The sequence below is a fragment of the Arachis duranensis genome, chromosome 5 (assembly GCF_000817695.3).
Source record: "Arachis duranensis cultivar V14167 chromosome 5, aradu.V14167.gnm2.J7QH, whole genome shotgun sequence".
NCBI lineage: Eukaryota > Viridiplantae > Streptophyta > Magnoliopsida > Fabales > Fabaceae > Arachis > Arachis duranensis.
The window spans coordinates 82949011-82970879 of record NC_029776.3 but is presented as its reverse complement, the minus strand read 5'-3'; the positions used below and the strand labels follow the sequence as shown (position 1 = coordinate 82970879).

General features: G+C 35.6%; 3 protein-coding genes across 3 annotated transcripts; all 3 read right to left on the bottom strand.

Annotated features, from left to right (window-relative positions):
• Positions 1-378: 378 nt before the first annotated feature.
• Positions 379-6928, bottom strand: LOC107489832 (TMV resistance protein N-like). The gene is made up of 7 exons (XM_016110598.3): positions 6368-6928; positions 3930-5028; positions 3543-3818; positions 2511-3308; positions 1747-2413; positions 1525-1649; positions 379-1433 (listed from the first exon to the last, which is right to left on the bottom strand). The coding sequence occupies exons 1-7, from the start codon at positions 6853-6855 to the stop codon at positions 408-410; spliced, it is 4479 nt and encodes a 1492-aa protein (XP_015966084.1). The 5' UTR covers positions 6856-6928; the 3' UTR covers positions 379-407.
• Positions 6929-9279: 2351 nt separating this feature from the next.
• On the bottom strand, positions 9280-13383 carry LOC107489806 (disease resistance protein RUN1-like). Its single transcript, XM_052261770.1, has 5 exons — positions 12667-13383; positions 11094-12189; positions 10725-11006; positions 9440-10642; positions 9280-9312 (listed from the first exon to the last, which is right to left on the bottom strand). Exons 1-5 carry the CDS (start codon positions 13152-13154, stop codon positions 9280-9282), a joined length of 3102 nt encoding a protein of 1033 aa, XP_052117730.1. The 5' UTR covers positions 13155-13383.
• A 419-nt stretch (positions 13384-13802) lies between these two features.
• Positions 13803-16274, bottom strand: LOC107489837 (uncharacterized). Its single transcript, XM_052262232.1, has 4 exons — positions 15842-16274; positions 15125-15740; positions 14916-15008; positions 13803-14760 (listed from the first exon to the last, which is right to left on the bottom strand). Exons 3-4 carry the CDS (start codon positions 14920-14922, stop codon positions 13937-13939), a joined length of 831 nt encoding a protein of 276 aa, XP_052118192.1. The 5' UTR covers positions 14923-15008; positions 15125-15740; positions 15842-16274; the 3' UTR covers positions 13803-13936.
• Between the last annotated feature and the right edge of the window lie 5595 nt (positions 16275-21869).

The window sequence follows — 21869 nt, the reverse complement described above, 5'->3', positions numbered from 1 at the left end:
TCCTGAAGTCATTTCAAAGACCAGCAAGCATTACTGAGTAAAAAGGGGGCTAAGATTCAACCCCCTTCTCTTAGCCACTAAAATCATCAAGTATTTACTTAAATATTTTAAGAGAGTTTAATTTTGGTATTCTACGAATGTAAATCTTTTTTTTTACATAATTATTCAATTAAATTCATGTATTTACTAATGTTTTTAGTGTAAATTTGAAAACTAATAACTTTTAATGATATCATAATTTACTATTGAATACCTATATAAAATTCTATGCATATAGAAATTAAATTAATATTTGAAATGGAAAAAAATAAAATCAAACATGCTAGAATATATTTCCTAGTGCCATTCTAGTTGTTATGTTTACACATAAGACTGGTATATTATAAATCTCTTATTACACCCACTCTTCATTCTTCAAAAGTAGTGATTCCAATGACTTGTTCTGCAAGCAATGACCACTCTGCTTCAATATTAACCTGTGTTACCTTTGCCCATTCTTTCTCAGCTTTCAACCTTGGCACTTGGTTCCTCAAACCATCCCTTTCACTTCTCAGAATCTTTGCAATCTCAAATACTTCTCTCTTTCTCTTAGCAGCTATGTTACTCTCTGCTGATAAATCCGCAATCTCAGTTTTTATGGCATTGATTTGCACTTCAAGCTCCCTCTTCTTTTCCTCCAAAGATTCCAACTGATCCCACAGAGTATCTTCCACCATCTTAACTCCCTTGTATTCTTCCTTGTTCCCTTTAAGTTCCTCTCTCACTTTCTCAGCTCTCAATAGTTCTTTGTCTGCTGATTCAAGTTTCACACTCGCAATGTTGTAATCCACACTCCATTGAGCAAAACTTGTTGAAAGCTGTGATAGCAATAAATTTGTTCTCAGAGAAACTCCTTCTTCTGGAGGCAAAGTGAGGAGATACTTTAGCTTATCTTTCAACAATCCAGAACGCCCAGGGTGTAACAAAAGAGAGAACTTTTTCGTGACCAAGTCTCGCAGAAACTGCAATTCTTTCTTTGTTTCTTCGCTAGGTCTTGTTATGACAGATACAATGTTGGCTTGGTTTCCATGGGGATAAGACTCAGAATCTGTCTCTGCTTCAAGGGAGGCATAAAATGTTTCCATGTTGTCCTCATTAACAGAAGATTCAACAATACTTGTGTATGCTTCTGCATTAGGCACTGATTGTTGACCATTATCGATTCTTGCTGGAAAATGAGTATGAGTATGATAAATATCTACTTGGTTTTCATTTATATCAATAGCTTCTGCATTCGCTTCAACTAGGATAATTGATTTTTGTTTGCTCTTGTGGAGACCAATATTTTCAGAAACATGAGGATTTGATGAACCGTTGATTTCTTTTCCAGAATTGATTTTATCTCCCACTTGTGTTCCATTGTTTATTCTTCTTGATGCAGTCATACTTGACTCCTGAAATCATGAAAAGAATAATAGTAAGAATAAAAGAATTTTCCCATATAGCAGAACTAAGAAAACTGTATTTTAATTATTTTAGGCTTACTGGGCCAATTCCATCCTTGTTAAATTTTCCTTTCCTATGATGCTTTAGCTCTTCCTCATTGATACTAACAAAGGCTTCTTGTGTTCCTCTTGAAGGATCCATAAGTATTTTGTGGGAATTGGCATCTACAAGATCAACAAAGAAAATGCAATTAGATTAGTAACAATACTTACTCCAATATCATGATATTTTTCAATGTTGTATGGATCTTATTTACCATACCTGTTTCTTTCTCATGATTTGAGATTTTGCATATTTCTGGGATTTGAAGATTGATCGAAGCTGAATATTGCTCCTCTTCAACTTCCATGGACTGGTTGTCAGTCTCACTGTCTAGTTCCAACTCCTCATCATAGTCAGACAAATCATCACCTGTTCTTTTTCCGGAATGAAGATTTCCCAAGAGCTCAGCTATATTCTTGGGGAAGCTATTTGAGCCATGTAGATCAGGACTAATAAAGGAGACATCATGGATGTTCATTCTTTCTTTGTAAAGATGGATTCCACAGCCTTTAACAATTACATCTTTTGGCTCATTCATGACTGAACATGAAATCTTCACATGATTCCAGCCGGACTTTATTTGTTCCCTGATGTTGTGCCGTTCGCTTTCAGTGAGGTGAATTTGCAGATCAAACAACCATACATGATCCACTGGCCATTCTCTTTCTCCTTGTAATACTAGGAGGTCATTGATGAACAAGTGGAATTCGCACATATGATCGGTTCTATGTTCGTCTTGGCCTCCTAACAGAAAAAATAGAGCAATGTTGGGGAACTTTCTACGAACCCAGAAATCTGCAGACCCTCCTTTGCAGCAATGGTCAAACCATTTTGGAATTTGTCTCCTGAGCACAACAATGTCTAAGTACTCAACTTCATGAAATGCCTGTTATAGGTTAACAAATTGATCATTCTTAGCAGCTAAAACAAACATGCCAATGATGAAGTTCAAGAAAGAGAAAGGACAAAGGAGAAATATGAACCTGACTCAATATTACATCTGATGACCGCGAAGTCAATGACATGCAATTCCTTGCATTTATGTATTGTAAGTCTGGTGGAAGCACTGAAATATCTCTAAGCTGATTGCAGTTATCAACATGTAGCAGCAAGAGGCTTGAAAGATCTTCAATACAATCAGGAATTGTTGTGAAGCTATTATTTGATAGGATCAACCATTTCAATTGGAGAAAACAACTGAGAATTAACTCAAGATCCTCATCTGATAGATCACAACTTTTGAGAGTTAGTCTACTTAACTTTGGGAGCGAATCAATTCTGTCCTTTAATAACTTCCACAAGAGTTTTGGAAGTTGAGGACATTCTTCCACATTCAGCTCTTCAATATTTTGAAACATGGTAGGATTGCTAGGTAGAACCTCAAAACTTTTGCAGGATCTCAAAATTAACTCTTCAATACTACTGAAGTTTTCAACTGAGTTTGGAAACTCTTTTATGGCAGTCCCTCCTATATCAATATTTTTCATATTTCCCACTTTTTCCAAAACATTTGGGAAACTCTGAATGCTAGAACATTCCCTAAGGTTAAGGTATTCAAGAGATTTTGACCTCAGGCCACTTGGAAATCCCTCGAGTTTGGGACATCGTTCGGTGCTCAGTGTGACTAGTTTGCTGAGATGTCCAACAGAATCATGAATCTCAACCAAGTTTGGACAATCATTAGCAAGAATTCTTGTTAAATTTGGTGTTCCAGACACATCAGGTAATGTAGTTAGAGAGTCACAACCACTGAAGTTCATATATGTCAAATGGTCAAATTTCTGCATGATACTCTCCCCGGTTCACAATAGCTATTGTCTTAACCTTTCTTAACATTCATAAACCAATATATCCAAACGTGATTTACATCTAAATACATTGATTTGTGAATGTACCAAAAAGGTTAAAAACAACAGTTATTGTGAACCAGATGTAGTAAATAGGAAGAAATAGTTAGTTCACAGAATATATGTATATGACATAAAGGATAGAAATAAGAATGATCATGAACATGCCTTGAATGGCTCATCCATTGTGAGAATACTATGAGGCAAGTTGAGTACAACAAGTGTCTCTGGATGAAAATCAGCTGGCAAAGAAGGTAAAGGATATTCATCCCAATCAAGCAATCTCAAATTATTTGGCAGATGATTGGGGGCTCCAGAAACTTGTGCATTCCGAACTATGAGAATCCTAAGTCTTTTCATATTCTCAAAGGTGTTGGAATTTAATGGAACTTTTTGTTTCAGGTTGGTCATGTCCAGCATTATGCCTTCAATTGCATCAGTTCCCTTTGTAATTACAAGCACCATTAATGAAATATCACATATGCTGTCTAGTAAGTATTTCTAGAAAAAGAAAAGAAAGTATTGCTTTGAAAGTAAATAAAGCTATGCACTTACTGTGTTTTTTGTCAGGACCTCAAGAACATCATCACAGTGCCATAGTCTTCTACGTTTCCCCGGATCGAATGGCGAATCCTTTCTAGCAATGTCTCTTCCAAGGTCTTGTATAAGATCATGCATCTTAATTGTGTTGGCATCACTAATAGTTACTAGAGATTTGTCAATAAGTACTCCAATGCCATATTCTGGAAAGAAACGTGAGGCCACTAGTGTCTTTTCCACATCCTGTCTAAAGTTTCCTTTGAAGAAACATGCAATGTCAAGGAAAATTTCCTTCTCATTATCATCCAAATTATCATAGCTTACTCTGAGCACATCCAAGATCTCTCTGCTTGGAATTCTTTCATATTTCTTCAATGCACTTTCCCATTCTTCAATTGTTTTGCCAAACAGATCAGAACCAATCACATTCAAAGCCAGTGGAAGGCCTTTGGCATATTGAACCATGCGGTTCGCAATGTTGACATAATTTTCCTTTGGCTGCTTTCTTCTAAAAGCATTTAAACTAAATAGCTCAAGAGATTCATGATCATTCAACTGTTTCACTTCATATATGTTTCCATTTTCAACCCCATGAGCAGTTAGCAAATGTTTGTCCCTTGTTGTTATGATGATCCTACTTCCGGAACCAAACCAATCATGGCTGCCAGCCAATGACCTCAGTTGTCGCAGGTTGTCGACGTCATCAAGAATCAGAAGAACCTTCTTGGTGCAAAGCCTTCTTTTTATTATGGGAATTCCTCTGTTCACATCACCCAACTTGATGTTTTCTCCAAGAAAATTATGGAGGAGAGTCTCTTGTAGTTGGACCAAACCATGTTTCACTGTATTTTCTCTCACATCAGCAAGAAAGCTTGACCCTTCAAACCTGCTAGAAATTGAGTTGTACACAGCTCTAGCGATGGTTGTTTTGCCAATTCCACCAATGCCATAGATTCCAACCATTTTGATATCATTAGAATTTGGTGCTAGGAGCCTCACCACTTTTGACACTCTATAGTTTAATCCAACTGGGTGATCAGCAATGTGTAAAGAGGTAATGTTTAGTATGCTTGATATTTTCTCAGTAATCTCTTGAATAAACTTATACTCATACCTGTGACAGTAATCATAAAAATCCATCTCCTTTAAATTGAATTCATTGGGTTAACGCAAAGTGAGAAAGTTAGAGGAAATTAATCATTCTTAGTATTTAAGGTAGCGTTTGGTGCAGAGACAGATACTGAAAGACTGAGACTGAGAGACAGAGACTAAAAGACAGAAACCGAAATAAGTTTTAGTATTCTGTTTGGTGCCAAGTGAGAGACAAAAGTTGAAATAAGAATAAAACTCTAATTTAATTTGCACAAAGAATAAAATTGGAATTAATTAATTAAAATGAGAGTATTTTAGGTATAAAATGTTATTAAAGTTTCAGTCTCTGTTTCTAAAAATATCAGTCCCCTGTGTCCCTATATTTTGGAGGCATTGAAATACTGAAATTTTGGGGACAGAGACAGAAATTTTAGTACCAGTCTCTGAGCTAACAAACATAATACTGTGTCTCAGTCTCTTAGTCTCTGTCCCAGTACTGCAAAACAAACGCTACCTAAGAGATGCACTTACGCTCAATGAAAGTTATCAATTATTTACAAGTGATTAATTTTTATACTTTTTCATTTTGCAACCCTACACACTTTAGAGGGGCCAAATTAAAAAAATATATTAAGACTATCCAAAAATAAAATATTATGACTTAGAATGAGAATTTGTAAGTGTACAGTGTAGGCATTCTTAAAAGACAGATGCATAAGTATCTTGCATTAATATAGAGTATGAGAAAGAACTGTATCCAAAGAGTATATATAATATAAATAGCCTAACCTGATAATTAGAGTGTAATGTAATTATTAAGACAAGATAACCAATATTTTGTTATCATCAGAATGTTGTAACAACAAGAATTACTCTAATAAATTTGTGCTATCTACTTTAATTAAACATTTTGTTCTTATTGATCATATGGACAAATGATATTTCTTTAATCACGTATAGAACTTAATTAAGTATAAAATATTCTCTAACAAAAAATACTATTACTACATTTTAACTTGAAATTAACTTCAAGTTAGGTGTAAGGATCACTGGCTAGAGCTCATGAAGCTAGGAGTCAACTTTCAAACAACATGATTATCGGTTTATTCCCTTATTTTGGTGCACTATAATATGAAGCCAACAAAGTGAAGATAATTCTCAAACTTGGTAAAGAACAAATTTAAATCTTACAATGACTTGAAATTAATATATAATCAATCAGACACACTACTGGAAAATGATGATTCAGGTTTGCAACACACAACTGGAGCAAAAATTAATGTAATTTACCAAAACTAATATCAAAATGACCATTAAAATAAACTTGAAAGAAAAGCTTATAAAGCAAGAAATGTATATACCCATTTTTGAAACTCCATCCTGACAAATTGGCTGCTTCTTTCAATGCAATCCTCCACTTACTTACTGTCTCTTTGCCATGCCTTTCTTCATGCTTTTCCATGGACCTTCCAAAACTCTCCCTTTGATGCCTTACCACAGAAGCATCAACAAAGTAGAAAATGGGAATCACCAACTGTCCCTTCTTTTTCATGCACCCCATGATCTCAACCAGCTCATCAAGACACCAGCTTGAGGATGCATAGTTTTCTGAGAAAACAACCACAGCAATTCTAGACTCTTCAATTGCTTTGACTAGTGCATATGGAATCCCTTCTCCTTTCTTCAGCCTTATGTCATCTCTGAAAATGTGGATTCCCTTTCTGTCCAAGGCATCGGTAAGGTAGCCGGTGAAGTTGCGACGCGTGTCTTTCCCGTGGAAGCTCACAAAGACATCATATGTCCAACCATGGTTTAAGCAAGAAGTGGAAGAAGAATCTTGATTTGCCATAGATAGCTCCTAAAGCTATTCTTAGCAATTCCTATACATGCTTATTATTATGCTATCACAAAAGAATGTGAAAGAGTTTTAGATGAAACCATATGAAGTGCCATAAGAACCATCAAGCTAGCTATATTAACTGATTTTTCCAGTTGACTTTGGTTACATAAATTGTTGGCACTTGGCATTATAATGGAACATATAGAAGTCAACGAAATGAGAACCCACTGTTAACATTGATATTGGTGACAAGTTGTCATATATTGATTTGGATTAATTAATTGTAGTTTTCCAAACTGACAAACTAACAATGCGAAGTATAAGTCACCATTAGATACTAATAAATAACTTTTTTTTCTTTTTTATTTCCTTTAATGATGATACGGTGTGTAAGCTACTAAATAATTTAACCTGTTATTATAATTATTCTATCCAAAATCTAGAAGAGAAAACCGAGGGAAACAAATACTGGTGAAAATATTGTAAATCAATTCATAGTTTCGCTTATATAGTGAAGAATAAGTTAAAAATATGAAGGTTCTGCTTCAGGGAATAATAAAAAGTAAATGTTTAATACATAATGCATGTTTAACAATATATATAAATATGAAGGCTCTTATAAATTCCTGTTTTTCACCATCTACTAAAATTTTCTTGCAGTAGTGATCATGAGCATTCGGCAATGGTTTTTTTATTGTTTTTCTTTGTAAAAGATTGATCACATTCCCATTGGCCACTTTTTCCCTCAAATTCATCCAGTTGAAAATCCCTATACTCCTGTGTCCTGTCGAAAATCTAATCCAAGGTTTCGCACCTCTTCAAAGTTCAAAGCTCCATTAGAATGTTCGGGAATAATTATGAGAAATGCGCTTCAAATTCACTGAAGGAACAAAATTAGCACAAAATTACTAGGACAGATAAAATGGAGGAGGAATATACTATTAAGTTATTTAGATACTAAACTTTTAAAATAACAAATATCCGCATGTCTAGCAACGAATATATAGTTCAGACAGTGCAAATTATTAGAAAATTGTGGATACAAATATTGTGTTCTTTACTTCTTTTAGATATATATTAGTTTATGAATACATTAAAAAAATGAAAACAACTAAACAAGATATAATGAAAGAAGCATATTTTAAAATGACTAGTTCATTGTAGAAAATGTTGGTGATGAGACAACTATGTTGTCGAAAAATATAAGCCACTTCAAAATACTAAGATATTAATTAAGAAAATAATAATATCACTCCTTGTCTGATTTTTTTTATTGTATTCTGTATAAATTTATAAAAGAAATATTATCAAAATAAGAGTGATATAACGATATTATCATCTTTTTATTAATTATAATGAATAAATAAAAAAAATACTAAGATACTAAAAATTGTCTAATAATGAAATTGTAATTTATGCAAATATTTAACTGCATATTATCTAATATAATAATAAATAGCTTAAAGCTATACCTTAATGTTAATGTTGTTAACAATATAAAATATTTTATTTTGAAAGTGTATTAAAAACAATGATATTGTAAAAATATAAAAGCACACGTATTAAAGAAAGAATAATAAGAATACCACAAATGCATTTACCTTGCACTATGCTAGTTCCACTTTGCTGTGTTGAATCCATTGAATTAGATTCCCCAGTAACATTATTATAAGGATTGGTGAATTGGACATCCTTCATGCTATTTTTTTCTTTGAATACATGAATTCCAATTTGCATGTCAATTTCTGTCCACCCCCTTGGAGAATAGACATCAACAAAAATCTTGGCATGATTCCATTCTTTATTTCTCACAAGTGCTTCATTCACACTGTTTTCATATTTCATTTGTTTTTCATGGAGAATGAATATATGATCAGCTTCTGCCTCTTGCACAAACCAATACTTCTTGTTCTCTAGAAGCCACTTATTTACTGTATTGCCATTGATCTCCAATTTGGGGCAAAAATAGAATGCTATTTGGTGTTTACCCAATGCTCCAAGGAAAACACAAAGTGAAATGGCAGGAAACTTATTTCGAAACCAGAAAGAGACTGATGAATTTCCATTATTACAGGGATGGAACCACTCTGGAATGCAATTCCCTGACCCTGGCACTAAAAGTAAGAAATAACTTTTGTAATTAAGTATATGAATCTATTTACAAATTTGATAAGGTTGCACAAATTTTTGGATTAATTAAACTTAATATATATTATAAACACAAAATACAGATAGTATATATAGCACCTAAATAAATGTGATGTAATGTAACTAAATATAATACAAATAAATGATATTTCATTTTTGATCACGTATTTATTCTTTCAAATATTTTACTAGGATTTAAAATTTAGAAGTTTAAACACTTTTTTAACACAATAAATATTAAAAATCTGAAAAAATATCATTTTTCAATACGATATTAGTGGAGACTCACATGCATTTGTCTTCAAGTGAAATTGATAGCTGAATATCGTTAAATAATTTAACAAATTTGATTAAATTGTGATCTAACCATTTTCAACCGTCAACTTGGCGTAAAGATAACTACATATGAGTATGGAGAGGTATCAATTACTGAAGAGACACAAACCTCATTCAATAGCATGCTTATATATGAGGAAGGCAGGCTCAAGCAATTTGTTGCAGATAAACCTTCTGGTGGAATTCCTTTTATTATCTGAAGATTTTCACAATTATCTACAATGAGTCTCCTGAAATTGTAGTATTCTTTGGTACTTCCAGGAAGAATTGTGAGGTCTAAATCTTTTAAAGATCTACAACATGTCACGGAAAGTGTTTCCAAGTTGGGTGGAAGCCATCTAATACTTTGAAGATTATGACACTGATCCAAATTCAATTCCTTCAAAAGAAGACACTCCATGATGCAATCAGGAAGGAATCTGAAATTAACACGGAACAAGTCTAATTCTTCCATATACATAGAAAACCAACCAAATAAGTTTGGAAATATTCCATGCGATATAGTACACTGAGATGCATGTAGTGTGCTGTTTGAAGACTCCATCCAACTCAATTTTTCTTCACCTTCATCTTGGTTAGGTGTTCGACAAAACAAGATGTGTCTCAGTTCTGGCAATAAGGTAATGTTGCTCGGTAACTGAAGCATTCCACATTCAAGCATTTCCAAGTCTCGAAGCCGAGTAAGATTTTGGATGGAATTTGGCAATTCTTTTATGGGAGTATACTGCAATCTTAGCCGTGTTATCTTTTCCATCTTGTCTAATATCTCTGGAAAATTCTCAAGGCTTGAACACCATGAGAGATCAAGTTCTTCAAGAGATGGCAACAAAAGGGATGGAAAGCTTCTGAGCTTACAACAACCAAAGGCATTAAGTAATCTAAGTTTAATCAAAAACCCAACTGACTCATCAATTTCAATCAAATTCACACAGTACGAAAATGATAATTCTACTAAATTCTCTGCAGAAAATAGATCAGGTATAGCTTTTATGGCAGTGCAATCTAACTCAAGCTTTGTTAAATTCTCCATCTTTTCTAAGATTTTTGGAAAATTCTCAAGATTTGAGCAGCTGGTGAAGTTGAGTTCTTCAATAGATGGTAATTTAAGGGGTGGGAAGCTCCTAAGCTTGCTGCAACCAAAGGCATTTAATATCTTAAGCTTCCTCAGATTTCCAACCGATTCATCAATTTCAGTCAAACTCTCACAGTTTGAGAATGATAGTTCTTCCAGATTTGGGGTAGAAGATAGACTAGGTATAGCTTTTACACATTCAGCATCATCAAAATTCAAAACTCTCATGTTCACAAACTCCTGGAAAAGTCAATTAAAAGGAATCACATGAATGTTAGTTAATAGAATGAGTCATTCAATATGACATACTTTTAGAACTTGCCTTGAGAAAATTGAGTGACATTAACCGATTACTGGGTAACTTGAACAGGACAAGTTCCTTTGGACAAAAATTAGCTGGTAAAGAATGTGAAGAATATCCTGGCCATTCAAACACTCTCAAACTATTGGGAAGGTGATTGGGATCTTGCGAAAAATAGACATTTCGATTTATAAGAGTTTTGAGACTTTTCATATCTTTGAAGCCTTCTCCATCCCATTCCACCACTTGTTCTTTTGAGCTGGAAAGGTCTAGAATTAACATTTCAATTTTATCATGAATGCCCTGTCAACATATATCATTCAAGTCAAGTAAAGAAATCTAGCAAGAGCCAAGATGAGAAATCAATTGAGTTACATAGATCTTACATACCTTGTGTTTAAAAAATTGAACTATATCTTCATAGGATGACAAGAGATAGCGGTGTCCATGCTTTCCTTCTTGTTCAATTTTTCTACCCATTTCATCTATCTTGTCATGTAATCTCACCTCATTGTCTTCAATCATTATGAGAGATTTCTCCTCCAAAAGTCGAATAGCATATGCTGGGCAGAAACCATGATGTGCACGAAGCATATTGTTGACCTCTGTCCTACTGAGTCCTTTAAAGCAACAAGCAATGTCAAGAAACACACTTTGCACTTCTTTCTCCAAACGATCAAAGCTTCTTTTAAGTTTATCATAGATTTCTTTGCCAAGATTTCTTTCATAATGGCCTAATACAGATTCCCATTCATCTGCATTTATACTACCCAAATCAGAACTTATTAATTCCAAAGCCAATGGATGCTTTGCACAATAAGTCACTGCACGATTTATAACATCATCGAAATGTGGATCGGCTTTCTTCTTCAGTTTCAATGCAAACAATTTACGAGCATCTTCAAATTTTAACCCATTTAACTCATATTTTGTTTCAATCCCATGAAGTCTTAGTACTTGTTGGTCTTGAGTTGTAATTATGACTCTGCTACCAGAACCAAACCAATCTAGCCCTCCAGCAAGTTCTTTCAACTGCTTTTCTTCGTCAACGTCATCAAGAATCAAAAGAACCTTCTTTTGGCGAAGCCTATGCTTTATTGGTGGAACACCTTCACTGGGGCCTATCAAACTAATATTCTTTTCTCCAACAATGTCAAAAAGAAGCTTCGCTTGTAGATGTTCCAATCCATGCTTGCTTGAATTTTCTCTCACGTTTTCAAGAAAGCATGAACTGTCAAATTGGTCAGCTATATAATTAAAAACTGCTTTAGCGAGAGTTGATTTACCTATTCCCCCAATTCCATGAATTCCTACCATGCAGACTTGGTTCTTATTGCATCCCGGTCCTACATCCAAAAGCTTGCATACTTCTTGCACCGGAGACTCCAATCCAACTGGATGCTTTGCAACGCAGAGAAGAGTGCGATTGACATTTTTGGAGACCACTTCAATGATCTTTTCAATGAACTCAAATTCATATTCGTTCCTATCCAATCACAAAATTAACGTTACTATCCGAGTAAAAGTTGACAAACTTTTGATAACTTCTTATAGAATGTTATTTTCATTACTTCAATCCTTGAACTGTACCATCTTTACTTACATTTTCGTTGCATAATTTTACAAAACAATAGACATTTAATTTGAAATTTCACATCAATCATATAACAATGCTAATGCATTCCTGAAAAAATAAGGAATGCAATGCTCATTGAACTCTAAAACATAAATCTTAAATCCTAAATTCTGAATTATAAACCCTAACTCTAAACTCTAAACTCCAAACTCCAAACTTCTGAATATTAAACCTTAAATCCTAAAATCTAAAGTATAAATTTGACTCATTGATATAAATATATAAGAGATAGAAAGTAGCAACAAGAAAGGTTTAAGGATATAAACTTTTAATAAACAACTCATTTTACAAAGAAAAAAATATTAAGAATATGGATGAGGTGGTTACTGAAATTTGAAACTGCTACCGGACAAGTTAGCTGCTTGCTGAAGAGCTTCTCTCCATTTCTGGACGACGTGGTGGTCATTCCTACGTTGATGCTTAGCCATTGCCTCTTCATAAGTCCCAGTCTGACGTCGAACATCAGAAGCACTTACACCGTAGAACACCGGAAAAACCAACCGTCCCTTCGCCTTGCTGTTATCCATGATGGCTGCAAGTTCAAGCAAGCAGAATGCAGAATCAGCATAACCTGGAGAAAACACAGGGATGGCGGTTTTCGAATCTTGAATTCTCTTCAGGAGCGTTGGCTCGAGCTCCTCTCCTCCCTCAAGCTCTCTGTCAGCATAGAACGTCCGGATTCCCCTCTGTTTGAGAGCGTAATAGAGATTTCCAGCGAAGTGCTTGCCGGTGTCTAGACCTCGGAAGCTGAGGAACACGTCGTAGTCCCATCCGTAGTCTGAGGACAATGCCAGTGATAAACGACGATCTTCCATGCTCACTTTCACAACTTCAAAGACTAAGAGAAATTTGTAAGCAAAATAACCATGGATATATGCATATATGCTTACAAGTCTCCTTTAATTATTTGATTATAGGATATAAGATTACATAAAATATTTTGCTCAGCCTGGAATCACGTGAAACTAGGATCTATTCACATTTCGAAGTCAATGGTTAGGGTTTTTTATATTACAAATTAATGCATCGTATTCAAACTTATTAGGTGAGGGACTGGTACTTCATCAGTTTAATACATTTACTCTACTGTCGATCTTGACTTGATGAAACTGCAAGAGCGACTTATTTTATTAACTGTCTAGCATCCATCAATCTGACACCTTGGAATGAGATCTGCAGAAAATTTTATATGAAAAAATATGTTATTCTCTATCATCACAACTGATTGACTCTCCTTTAAAACATGATATAAGACTCATGGTGAGGTAGAGAATAATATATTTTTTGTTGTTGATTAATTGTAGCCTTATCCACAGCTAGTCATAAGACTAATTCAGTGGATTGGAATAATCCTGGATTAAGAATAATATAAGCGTATTGCTATTGCTCTAGATTTGTTCACACACACACTTATGTAATTCATTATGCAGGAGCAGGATGCTATTAACAACAAAAACATATAACCATAAGCATTTGGCCACCTTCAAATGTTAGCAAACCATAAATGAGAAATGCACAATTCTACAATCGTTTAGATTCATCATTTATGATGAGAACTCTAGTGGAGTTCTTAAAAATTCCAGTCTTTCTCAATATTTTAAAAATTCTCTCGCAGTCTTGACCATTCAGCTACGATTGTTGCCTGAGTTTTCTTTGCCAAAGTATGCTCATGTTCCCATTGCAGTAAATTCTTCTTTAACTCGTCCAACTGAGTTTTGACTGTCTTTCCTTCCTCAAAAATCTCTCTCTTTCTCTTACGAAACATGCCAGCTTCGATTTGAGAAACAGACATAGCTTTATCGACATTGAGTTGCCCAACTTCCAAGAACCTTTTCTTGTTACTTTCCAGACTCATTTCCAGTTCATCAGCTTTCTGCAAATGGGACATTATAGAATCAATTGTCACACTTCCTTCACTGTAGTCCCTACTCCAATGAGTCAAAACCCGTGAAGCTTCTGATATCACTTTGCTAGCTTCTCTTGATATTCTGCCATGATCTGCAGATAACTTGCAGAGGTGATCTAGGTTGGCTTTCAAGATACTGCACAATTCAGGATGCAGCAAAACTGAAGCATCATGCGAGATGACGTGTTGTACTGATCTCAATGCTTCTCTGGCCTCTTTATCTTTCGAAACAGTGGTGGTGACCAACTTATCACGGGAACAAGGAAGCATAGGGATGCCAGAAACATCTAGTGAAGCATAAAAGGCATTCATTTCTACATCATCATCATCACTTGTTACATTTTCATAGCCCAAATATTTGTCAGTTGATGTTGATGAAGCAGTATAACTGGATATTGAAGGTACATCTTCTTCACTAGCCTTGCCACTTAATGACAGGGGACTTGAGCCATGAATATTTAGAGTATCCCCACGACACGAGGTACGAGAAGATTCACCTGGAGCCTTTTTTGAAGCTTCAAAGAGCAAAAAGATAAGCATATACATAAAATCTGGAAATGTCATTTTCAGTATTTTGTTTTGCACATGTTCTGTTAAACAAAATTAACTCAAAGAACATATAACAACGCAGCAAATTAAGACAGATCTAGAGAGAAATATATTGACTCACATGGCATGTGGTCTTGGGTCTGAGTGATGCATAAAGAAACATCGGTGACAGGAGACCATAACGCGAGCTCTGATCTATTGGGTTTAATGTAAACTGTGGTTGTAATAGAAAAAAAAAAATTAAAAACTATAAAAGCTTCTTAAGAAACAAGTATCCAAGGAAATTAGTCAGAAAAATTGAGGTGATTGCTGAGAGTATTTAATATTTACGTCTGCGAACGATGTAGGAACGAGGGTCCCAATTCAGATTATCAACCGGTTGCAATGAAGGCAAACTTGTTTGTTGTTACTGCATATGATGCTTGTGAGAATCTTTCATGTGCAGTGCTTTATGATGATCTTTGTCCAAAAGTGGAAGAGTGAATTGGATATCATCCATGCTACTTCTTTCTTCTATTATATGCACTCAAATTTCTATGCTGCCCCACTCCTCTGGCCTCAGTTCCCTCTCACCAGACTTATCTTCAACTGAAAGAGAGACCACCGCTTGATTCCATTCATTTTGTTGAAACTGTTGACCCTCATCATCTTCTAAATCATAAATCCTCATATGGCCGCGAGTAGCACGCGGGCAACTTTCATTTTGATCACTAAATATGCACCCACCATTGTCATTGTCATGGGTGACCAATTTTAAATGAGGGAAAAGAGAACATTGATCATCAAATTCAAGTGCTTCCGTGAAAAGAAAACAAAGTGATATGGCAGGGAACTTATTACGGAACCAGAAAGAAACTGATTCTCCACTCCTCTGATGCTCAAACCAACTTGGTATCCTTGTTCCTGGCAAAATGAATCTCCTCTTTCTACCCTCCTCATGCAATTTCTGTTGGTCATAAATAGTTCATGAGTTAGTTAATTTAGCAACAACACATAGATCATATTACCAGAATCACCATATTAATTATCGGTGAAACAAAAAGATACCTTATCTGATAATGCTTCTCTACTTGAACAATTCAAGGATGTATTGTCAGTTGCATTCAAGATTTCTATGTTGGGTGGAATCCCTCTAATCTCTTGAAGATTCTTACAGCTAGTCAGATATAGAATTCTCAAAAGGTGACAATCTTTGATACATTCTGGGAGAATTGTGAAATGACTTTCTGACAAGTTCAACTCTTGCACATTAGAAAATTGAGAGATAAATATTTGGAGGAATTTATCTGACATATTGCATGAAGACAAATCAATGCGTTTTGTGGTTGATGATGCTGACACTGAGGGCATTTGCTCCACACCACCTTCATTAGATAATAGCAAACTCTTATATCCACGAAATTTCAACTCGAGAAGTTCTCCAAACATGAAAATGCTACTTGGCAATAGAACAGTTCCACCATCAGGCAGATCAAATTTTTGAAGCCGAGTAAGGTTACAAATGTGATGGTTTCAGTGGCTATGAGAAAGGGGGGTTGAATCTTAGCCCCCTTTTTCGCTTGATAATACTTGCTGACTTGTCAGACTAATTCTGAAAACTTTTACTTTTTTTATCTCTTCACTGCACACGAGACTTTTTGTTTTGTCTCGTCCCTAGTCACGAGACTTTTCTTTTTGTCTCGTCACTTGGCACGAGATAATTCTGGTTTTTGCTCCTGTGTAGTAGAAAATAGAAATGGGGTAGAAAGGAGAAGAAGATTGCACCGAGATATATCTTGGTTCGGCTGCTAAGTGCAGTGCAGCCTACATCCAGTCTCCATCACAAACATGATGGAATTTCACTATAATCAATCTGATTACAACTTGTAAAGTGCTAACCCAACTTACAAGGAGATTCCCACAGAATCATGATACACAACATAGATGAACAAAGGACCTCTAAGACATCTATGGCTTTTTCTTTTAATTTTGCACTCTCTGCCTTTTTCCGCTCTATGGCTTTTTCATACAAATCTCACTTGTTTACCTTTTTCCATGAGACTCAAGACATGACAAAATTAAACAGAAAAATTACAAAACAGAATACATTGAAGGAGAAGAGAAAACTGTTAGCTCAGGTAGCTCTGAGAACTCTGTGCCTTGCACTTTCAAATTTTCTCCTTGCCTTAAACAGTCGTTGTCCACCCTTATTATAGAAGAGGGGAGCCTCCACTTATTGAAGCCAAAACCGAACCAACTTCTTCCTTCTTCAACAAACAGAACCGGTTCGGCCACATAGAGAGAGAAGAGATAACCATGCAAAACCCAACATGCAATTACCTCTAGTCCTTCCTTGATCATCGCTCTTCATCAATCCGGGCACTCCATCCTTGGCTTCCTCTCCAAGATGGATTTCTGACCCTTGATGTTTCATGATGATGATGACTTCATCTGCTTCAATCTCTGCCTCAACCATCACTTCGCCACTCTAGCTACTCCCTGTGGTGGTTGAGCAGAATCAAAGACAAGCCATGCTTCAAGAATCTCCCTTGCTGGCCGAATCTTCATCTTCCTTTTCTGAGCATGAAGAGCTCGAGATTACCTCACCAAATCTAACCACATTTGGTGACAATCTCAGCCACTGCATACTTTTATTTTTCCTGCCATCATTAACTTGATGGTCTTGATGCATGCAACTTCTTCTTTTTCTTTGTTGATGAGAATAGCGTCCATAGCTTCCTGGACAAAGACCGAAGAAGAAACAAGAAAGAGATGAGAGAGAATAAACAACTTAGAAGAAAAGTAATTCAATGTGATAAACCACTTTGTTGGTAAAAGTTGCTTTTACTTCCCTAGCTTAGAGTGGCGTGTTGTCATTATGGCCATCAATCAATTCAGCTGAATTTTTCTCTCTCATATTTCCCATGCATCAATTATCAATATAATAGATTTTGAAATCCATCACATGGTTAAAAGCTTGGATTCGTTGGAAGCATTTTGCTTTCATTTTATCTTGGTTTCGGACCAAGTTTGGAAGCATTCATCAATAATAAGATTTGGGCTTTGTAGTATTAAAATTAAAACTGGCCCAACTAGTTAACATTTGCTTTCCTGATGAATCTTGTTTCGGATCAAGCAAGAAACTTTCATCAAAATTAACCATGGGCTTGGTTGTAACAGCATTGAACTTGGCCCATCAATATAAAAATTCAGCCACTTAATATATAACTTGTAGCAAGGCTGATTATTGGGCTTATACGACAAACTCATTTTTCGGCCCAACATAAAATCTGCACAACAAAATTATTAATTAAGCAAATATGAATTAAGATCAAATTAATAATTTTGTAATTAAATATTTTAATAATATTTGTTCATCATCAAAATTAAATAGGAGTTTTCCAAACTCATCAATCTCCCCCTTGATGACAAACATTATTAAAATTGAAATGGAAAGAAATTTAGAGATTGAGTAAAGAATACTCCCTTTGAATTTGAATTTCTCCCCCTTTCTAAATGTCACATGGCTCTCCCTTAGTGTATGCTATTTTACCAAGGGAAGCACTAACCTGTAACATTTGAATCAAGCTTAAAGTAACAATGTTATTTAGCATATTTATACATGATGCTAAATGCTTGATTTATGAGCAGTTTTAAATTGATAATCAAAACTCATTTGATATCATAAACTGATTTTCTGCTCAAGCATTTTCATACAACAAAAAGTATCCAAATATTTTTCAAACATTTTCCTGTTTAGGATATCAGAGCAAAACAACATGATGAAAAATATTTGAAGAACAAAACAAGGCAGTTTTTATATTTTACACAATTTAAAGGAACTGCCAAAAATAAAATTTCAATCCAACAAGCTTATCAATGATGAATCAATCAGCCAGGCATCAAAATAAATCAAACATCATTATAAACCAAATGCCAAATGCAGTTCAAACAGCAGTGACCATAGTAAAACAAATGCAATAACAACGTGCATTCTTTGAACAAGGGTGATCATGAATTTTCAATTTGAAAATTTCATCCCCTGTTCGCATCCCCTGTTCTAGCCCCTGTTTATATTTGTTCCAATTTCAATTTTGGAAACTAAATTTCCTTCCCCTTTTGTCATCATGGGGGCACCTGCACAAAACATGATCATCATAGCAAAATATTTAAGATAGAGTAGCAAAAGTATATCAAGTATCCTAGAGATTATCCTAGAGCAGTGAGTATCAAGTCATGCTCATACAAAAAAACAGATTGAGCCTAATAGAGCCAATATAAAAAAGAAACAGTCACTAATCATCAGAGAAATTAATATCTTCTTTCTCAGCGTCTCCTTCACTATCATCTCCCAAGTCTTCTTTAAAATGTTCCATCATCAGATTGACCCTTTCTTTGCAATTTTTCCAAGCTTTCTCACTCTCATAAGCTTGCTTGCGGGCCTCTTTGTGGGATCGAAACATCATGTCTGCCATGTTCGAAAATTCTCCCAAAATCTGTTTGATGGACTTGATTGTTTTGGAAGATTCTGGCCTGCCTTCATAGTCACTATCCGATACAGCAGATTTTCGCCCTTTGGTTTCCTTAGTCGCTCCTCCTCCTCTGATTGAAGACACCTTGTTTTCTACAGTCTCGTTTAACAAATCAACTTTAAAGTACTCAAAAATTCTAGTTAAAAATATACCATAAGGCAGGTTAGCCTTTCTGGTGCTTTTAACAGAATTCCACATGTGCCTAATCATAATATAACCAAAGGAGATAGGGGTAGAGGTAACCAAAGCAAATAATATGAGACAGTCAGAAAATGTTACTCGGTTGTGTGAGCCGCTTTGGGGAGTCAGAATATGAGTGATGATTCGGTGAAGCAGGGAATTGACTGGTCCTAGAGCTTTGTGGGTTGGGATGGTGCCATGCAATCCAGAAAGGTTCTCGCAAATGTGCTGGAGAACAGTTTTGTGTGAAACGCCAACTTGTGTGTCCCATTTCTCCACCATGTATGCTCGCGGTCCTTCATCCTTGAAGCCCAGGGCCGCTCCAATTGTCTCAGCATCAAGGGTTATTTGAACCCTTTTGACATAGGAATGAAGGGTACCATCAATGAGTCGCATATTGGCATAAAACTCTCGAACAAGACCAGGGTAGACTGGTTTCTTGATGAGGAGCAAAGGCTTCCAGTTGAGGAGTTCAAACAGAGAGGAGATGTTGATGCCCTTGTTGTTGAGATTTTCGAGGCTAACAAGATAGGTTGTGCACAAATGACGCTTCTCCATAACCTCTTTGTGAAACTCAAAAGAGGTGCAAGAGTTAAATCTGCTTGGATCAAAGTGAGAGTGAGTCTTGCCATACTAGTCTCTGAATTCCATGGATTCCAAGTTTGGAGGTTCAGTCGTGTCATTGAGTGCAAACCCCTGATTCTTCTGTGAGCTTTTTCCAGGGGTAGTCTTCTTCGGTGATGAGGGTGGAGGTGAAGGAGTGGGAGAAGTATGAGATTCTTGCTCTTCTTCTTCAACTACAGGTTTCTTGTTCTTGCCTCGGCCTGAACTTTTGTGGGCAATCACCTTTTTTCTCATGGTGGTTGTTTGTTTGGACGGTGGTGAAAGAAAAGATGATGAGGTTGAATGAATGTGGATATGAGTGTGGGTTTGAGGCGTTGATGGTTTTTGAGAAAGAAGAATTCTTTCACTCTTTCTTGGCGCGGTTTTCTTTTTCATGGTAATGGAGGAATGAAATATGAAAGGTTGGGGGTGATAACCGAGTTGAGTGGGAGAGAGGCAAGGTGGGTGACGCATTAAATGAGGCTTAGAGAGAGAAAATGGTGGAAGTAATGACCATTATAGGGTGGTTATTACCCAAAAATGATTTCCCTTTTAACTTTTGAAATCTAAAACTGAAAAGTTGTTACCTTAAATCAAGGGATTAGATGGAGAGAGGGATTTGATTTGACAATAACCACTTCCAAGAAGATATAATGACACAAGGAAGAAGATTCTTATTTGCATGAGAGATAACTAACAAAACTGTTATAGTGGGGTCATGGAATTTTGGTGGGGCCCATAAAATTTTGAATTCTGCGTTGCCTCCCCCTTAATCATAGCTCTTCCATTATGCCATTATTTTCATCTCGTCCAAACCTACGAGCAAAACAGAATAGAGTCACACATTCACAAATTTTCAATGAAACTTAAATCAAACATCCCCAAACTTTTTCTCAAGGTACAGAATCTGTCTTCACATAGAGGTTTTGTAAAAATATCAGCAATTTGGTCTTCAGATTTTACAAATTGAATATCAATAGTACCCTTTTGCACATGTTCCCTAATGAAATTATATTTTATCTCAATGTGCTTAGTTCTTGAGTGCAAAACAGGATTTTTTGAAATGTTTATAGCACTCATATTATCACAAAATAAGGGTATACTATTGATTTTTAATTTGTAATCTTCCAATTGTGTTTTTAACCAAATTAATTGTGAGCAACATGCAGATGCGGAAACATATTCGGCTTCAGTAGTGGATAAAGCCACTGTGGCTTGTTTCTTGCTTGACCACATGTTGAGTGAGCTTCCAAGGAAGCAACACATGCTTGAGGTGCTCCTCCTATCCACTCAATCTCCCGCATAATATGCATCACAAAAACTTACTGCACAAAAGTCATCAGATTTAGGATACCATAATCCATAATTACAAGTTCCCTTAATGTATCTAATGATGCGTTTAACAACCATAAGATGGGATTCCTTTGGGTGAGATTGAAATCTTGAACATACACCCACACTTTGAACAATATCCGGTCTAGAGGATGTAAGATACATTAATGAGCCAATCATTCCTCTATACCGTGTCTCATCCATATCTAGGCCATCATCATCTTTTTCAAGTTTAGTGTTAGGATGCATTGGAGTATCCTTTTCAAGTTTAGTATTGGGATGCATAGGAGTGCCCATTGATTTGGAGTTTTCTAGGCCAAACTTTTTGATAAGTTCTTTGGCATACTTTCCTTGGTAAATAAAAGTGTCACTAGGAGTTTGTTTAATTTGGAGGCCAAGAAAGAAAGTAAGCTCTCCCATTAAACTCATTTCAAACTCACTAGTCATGA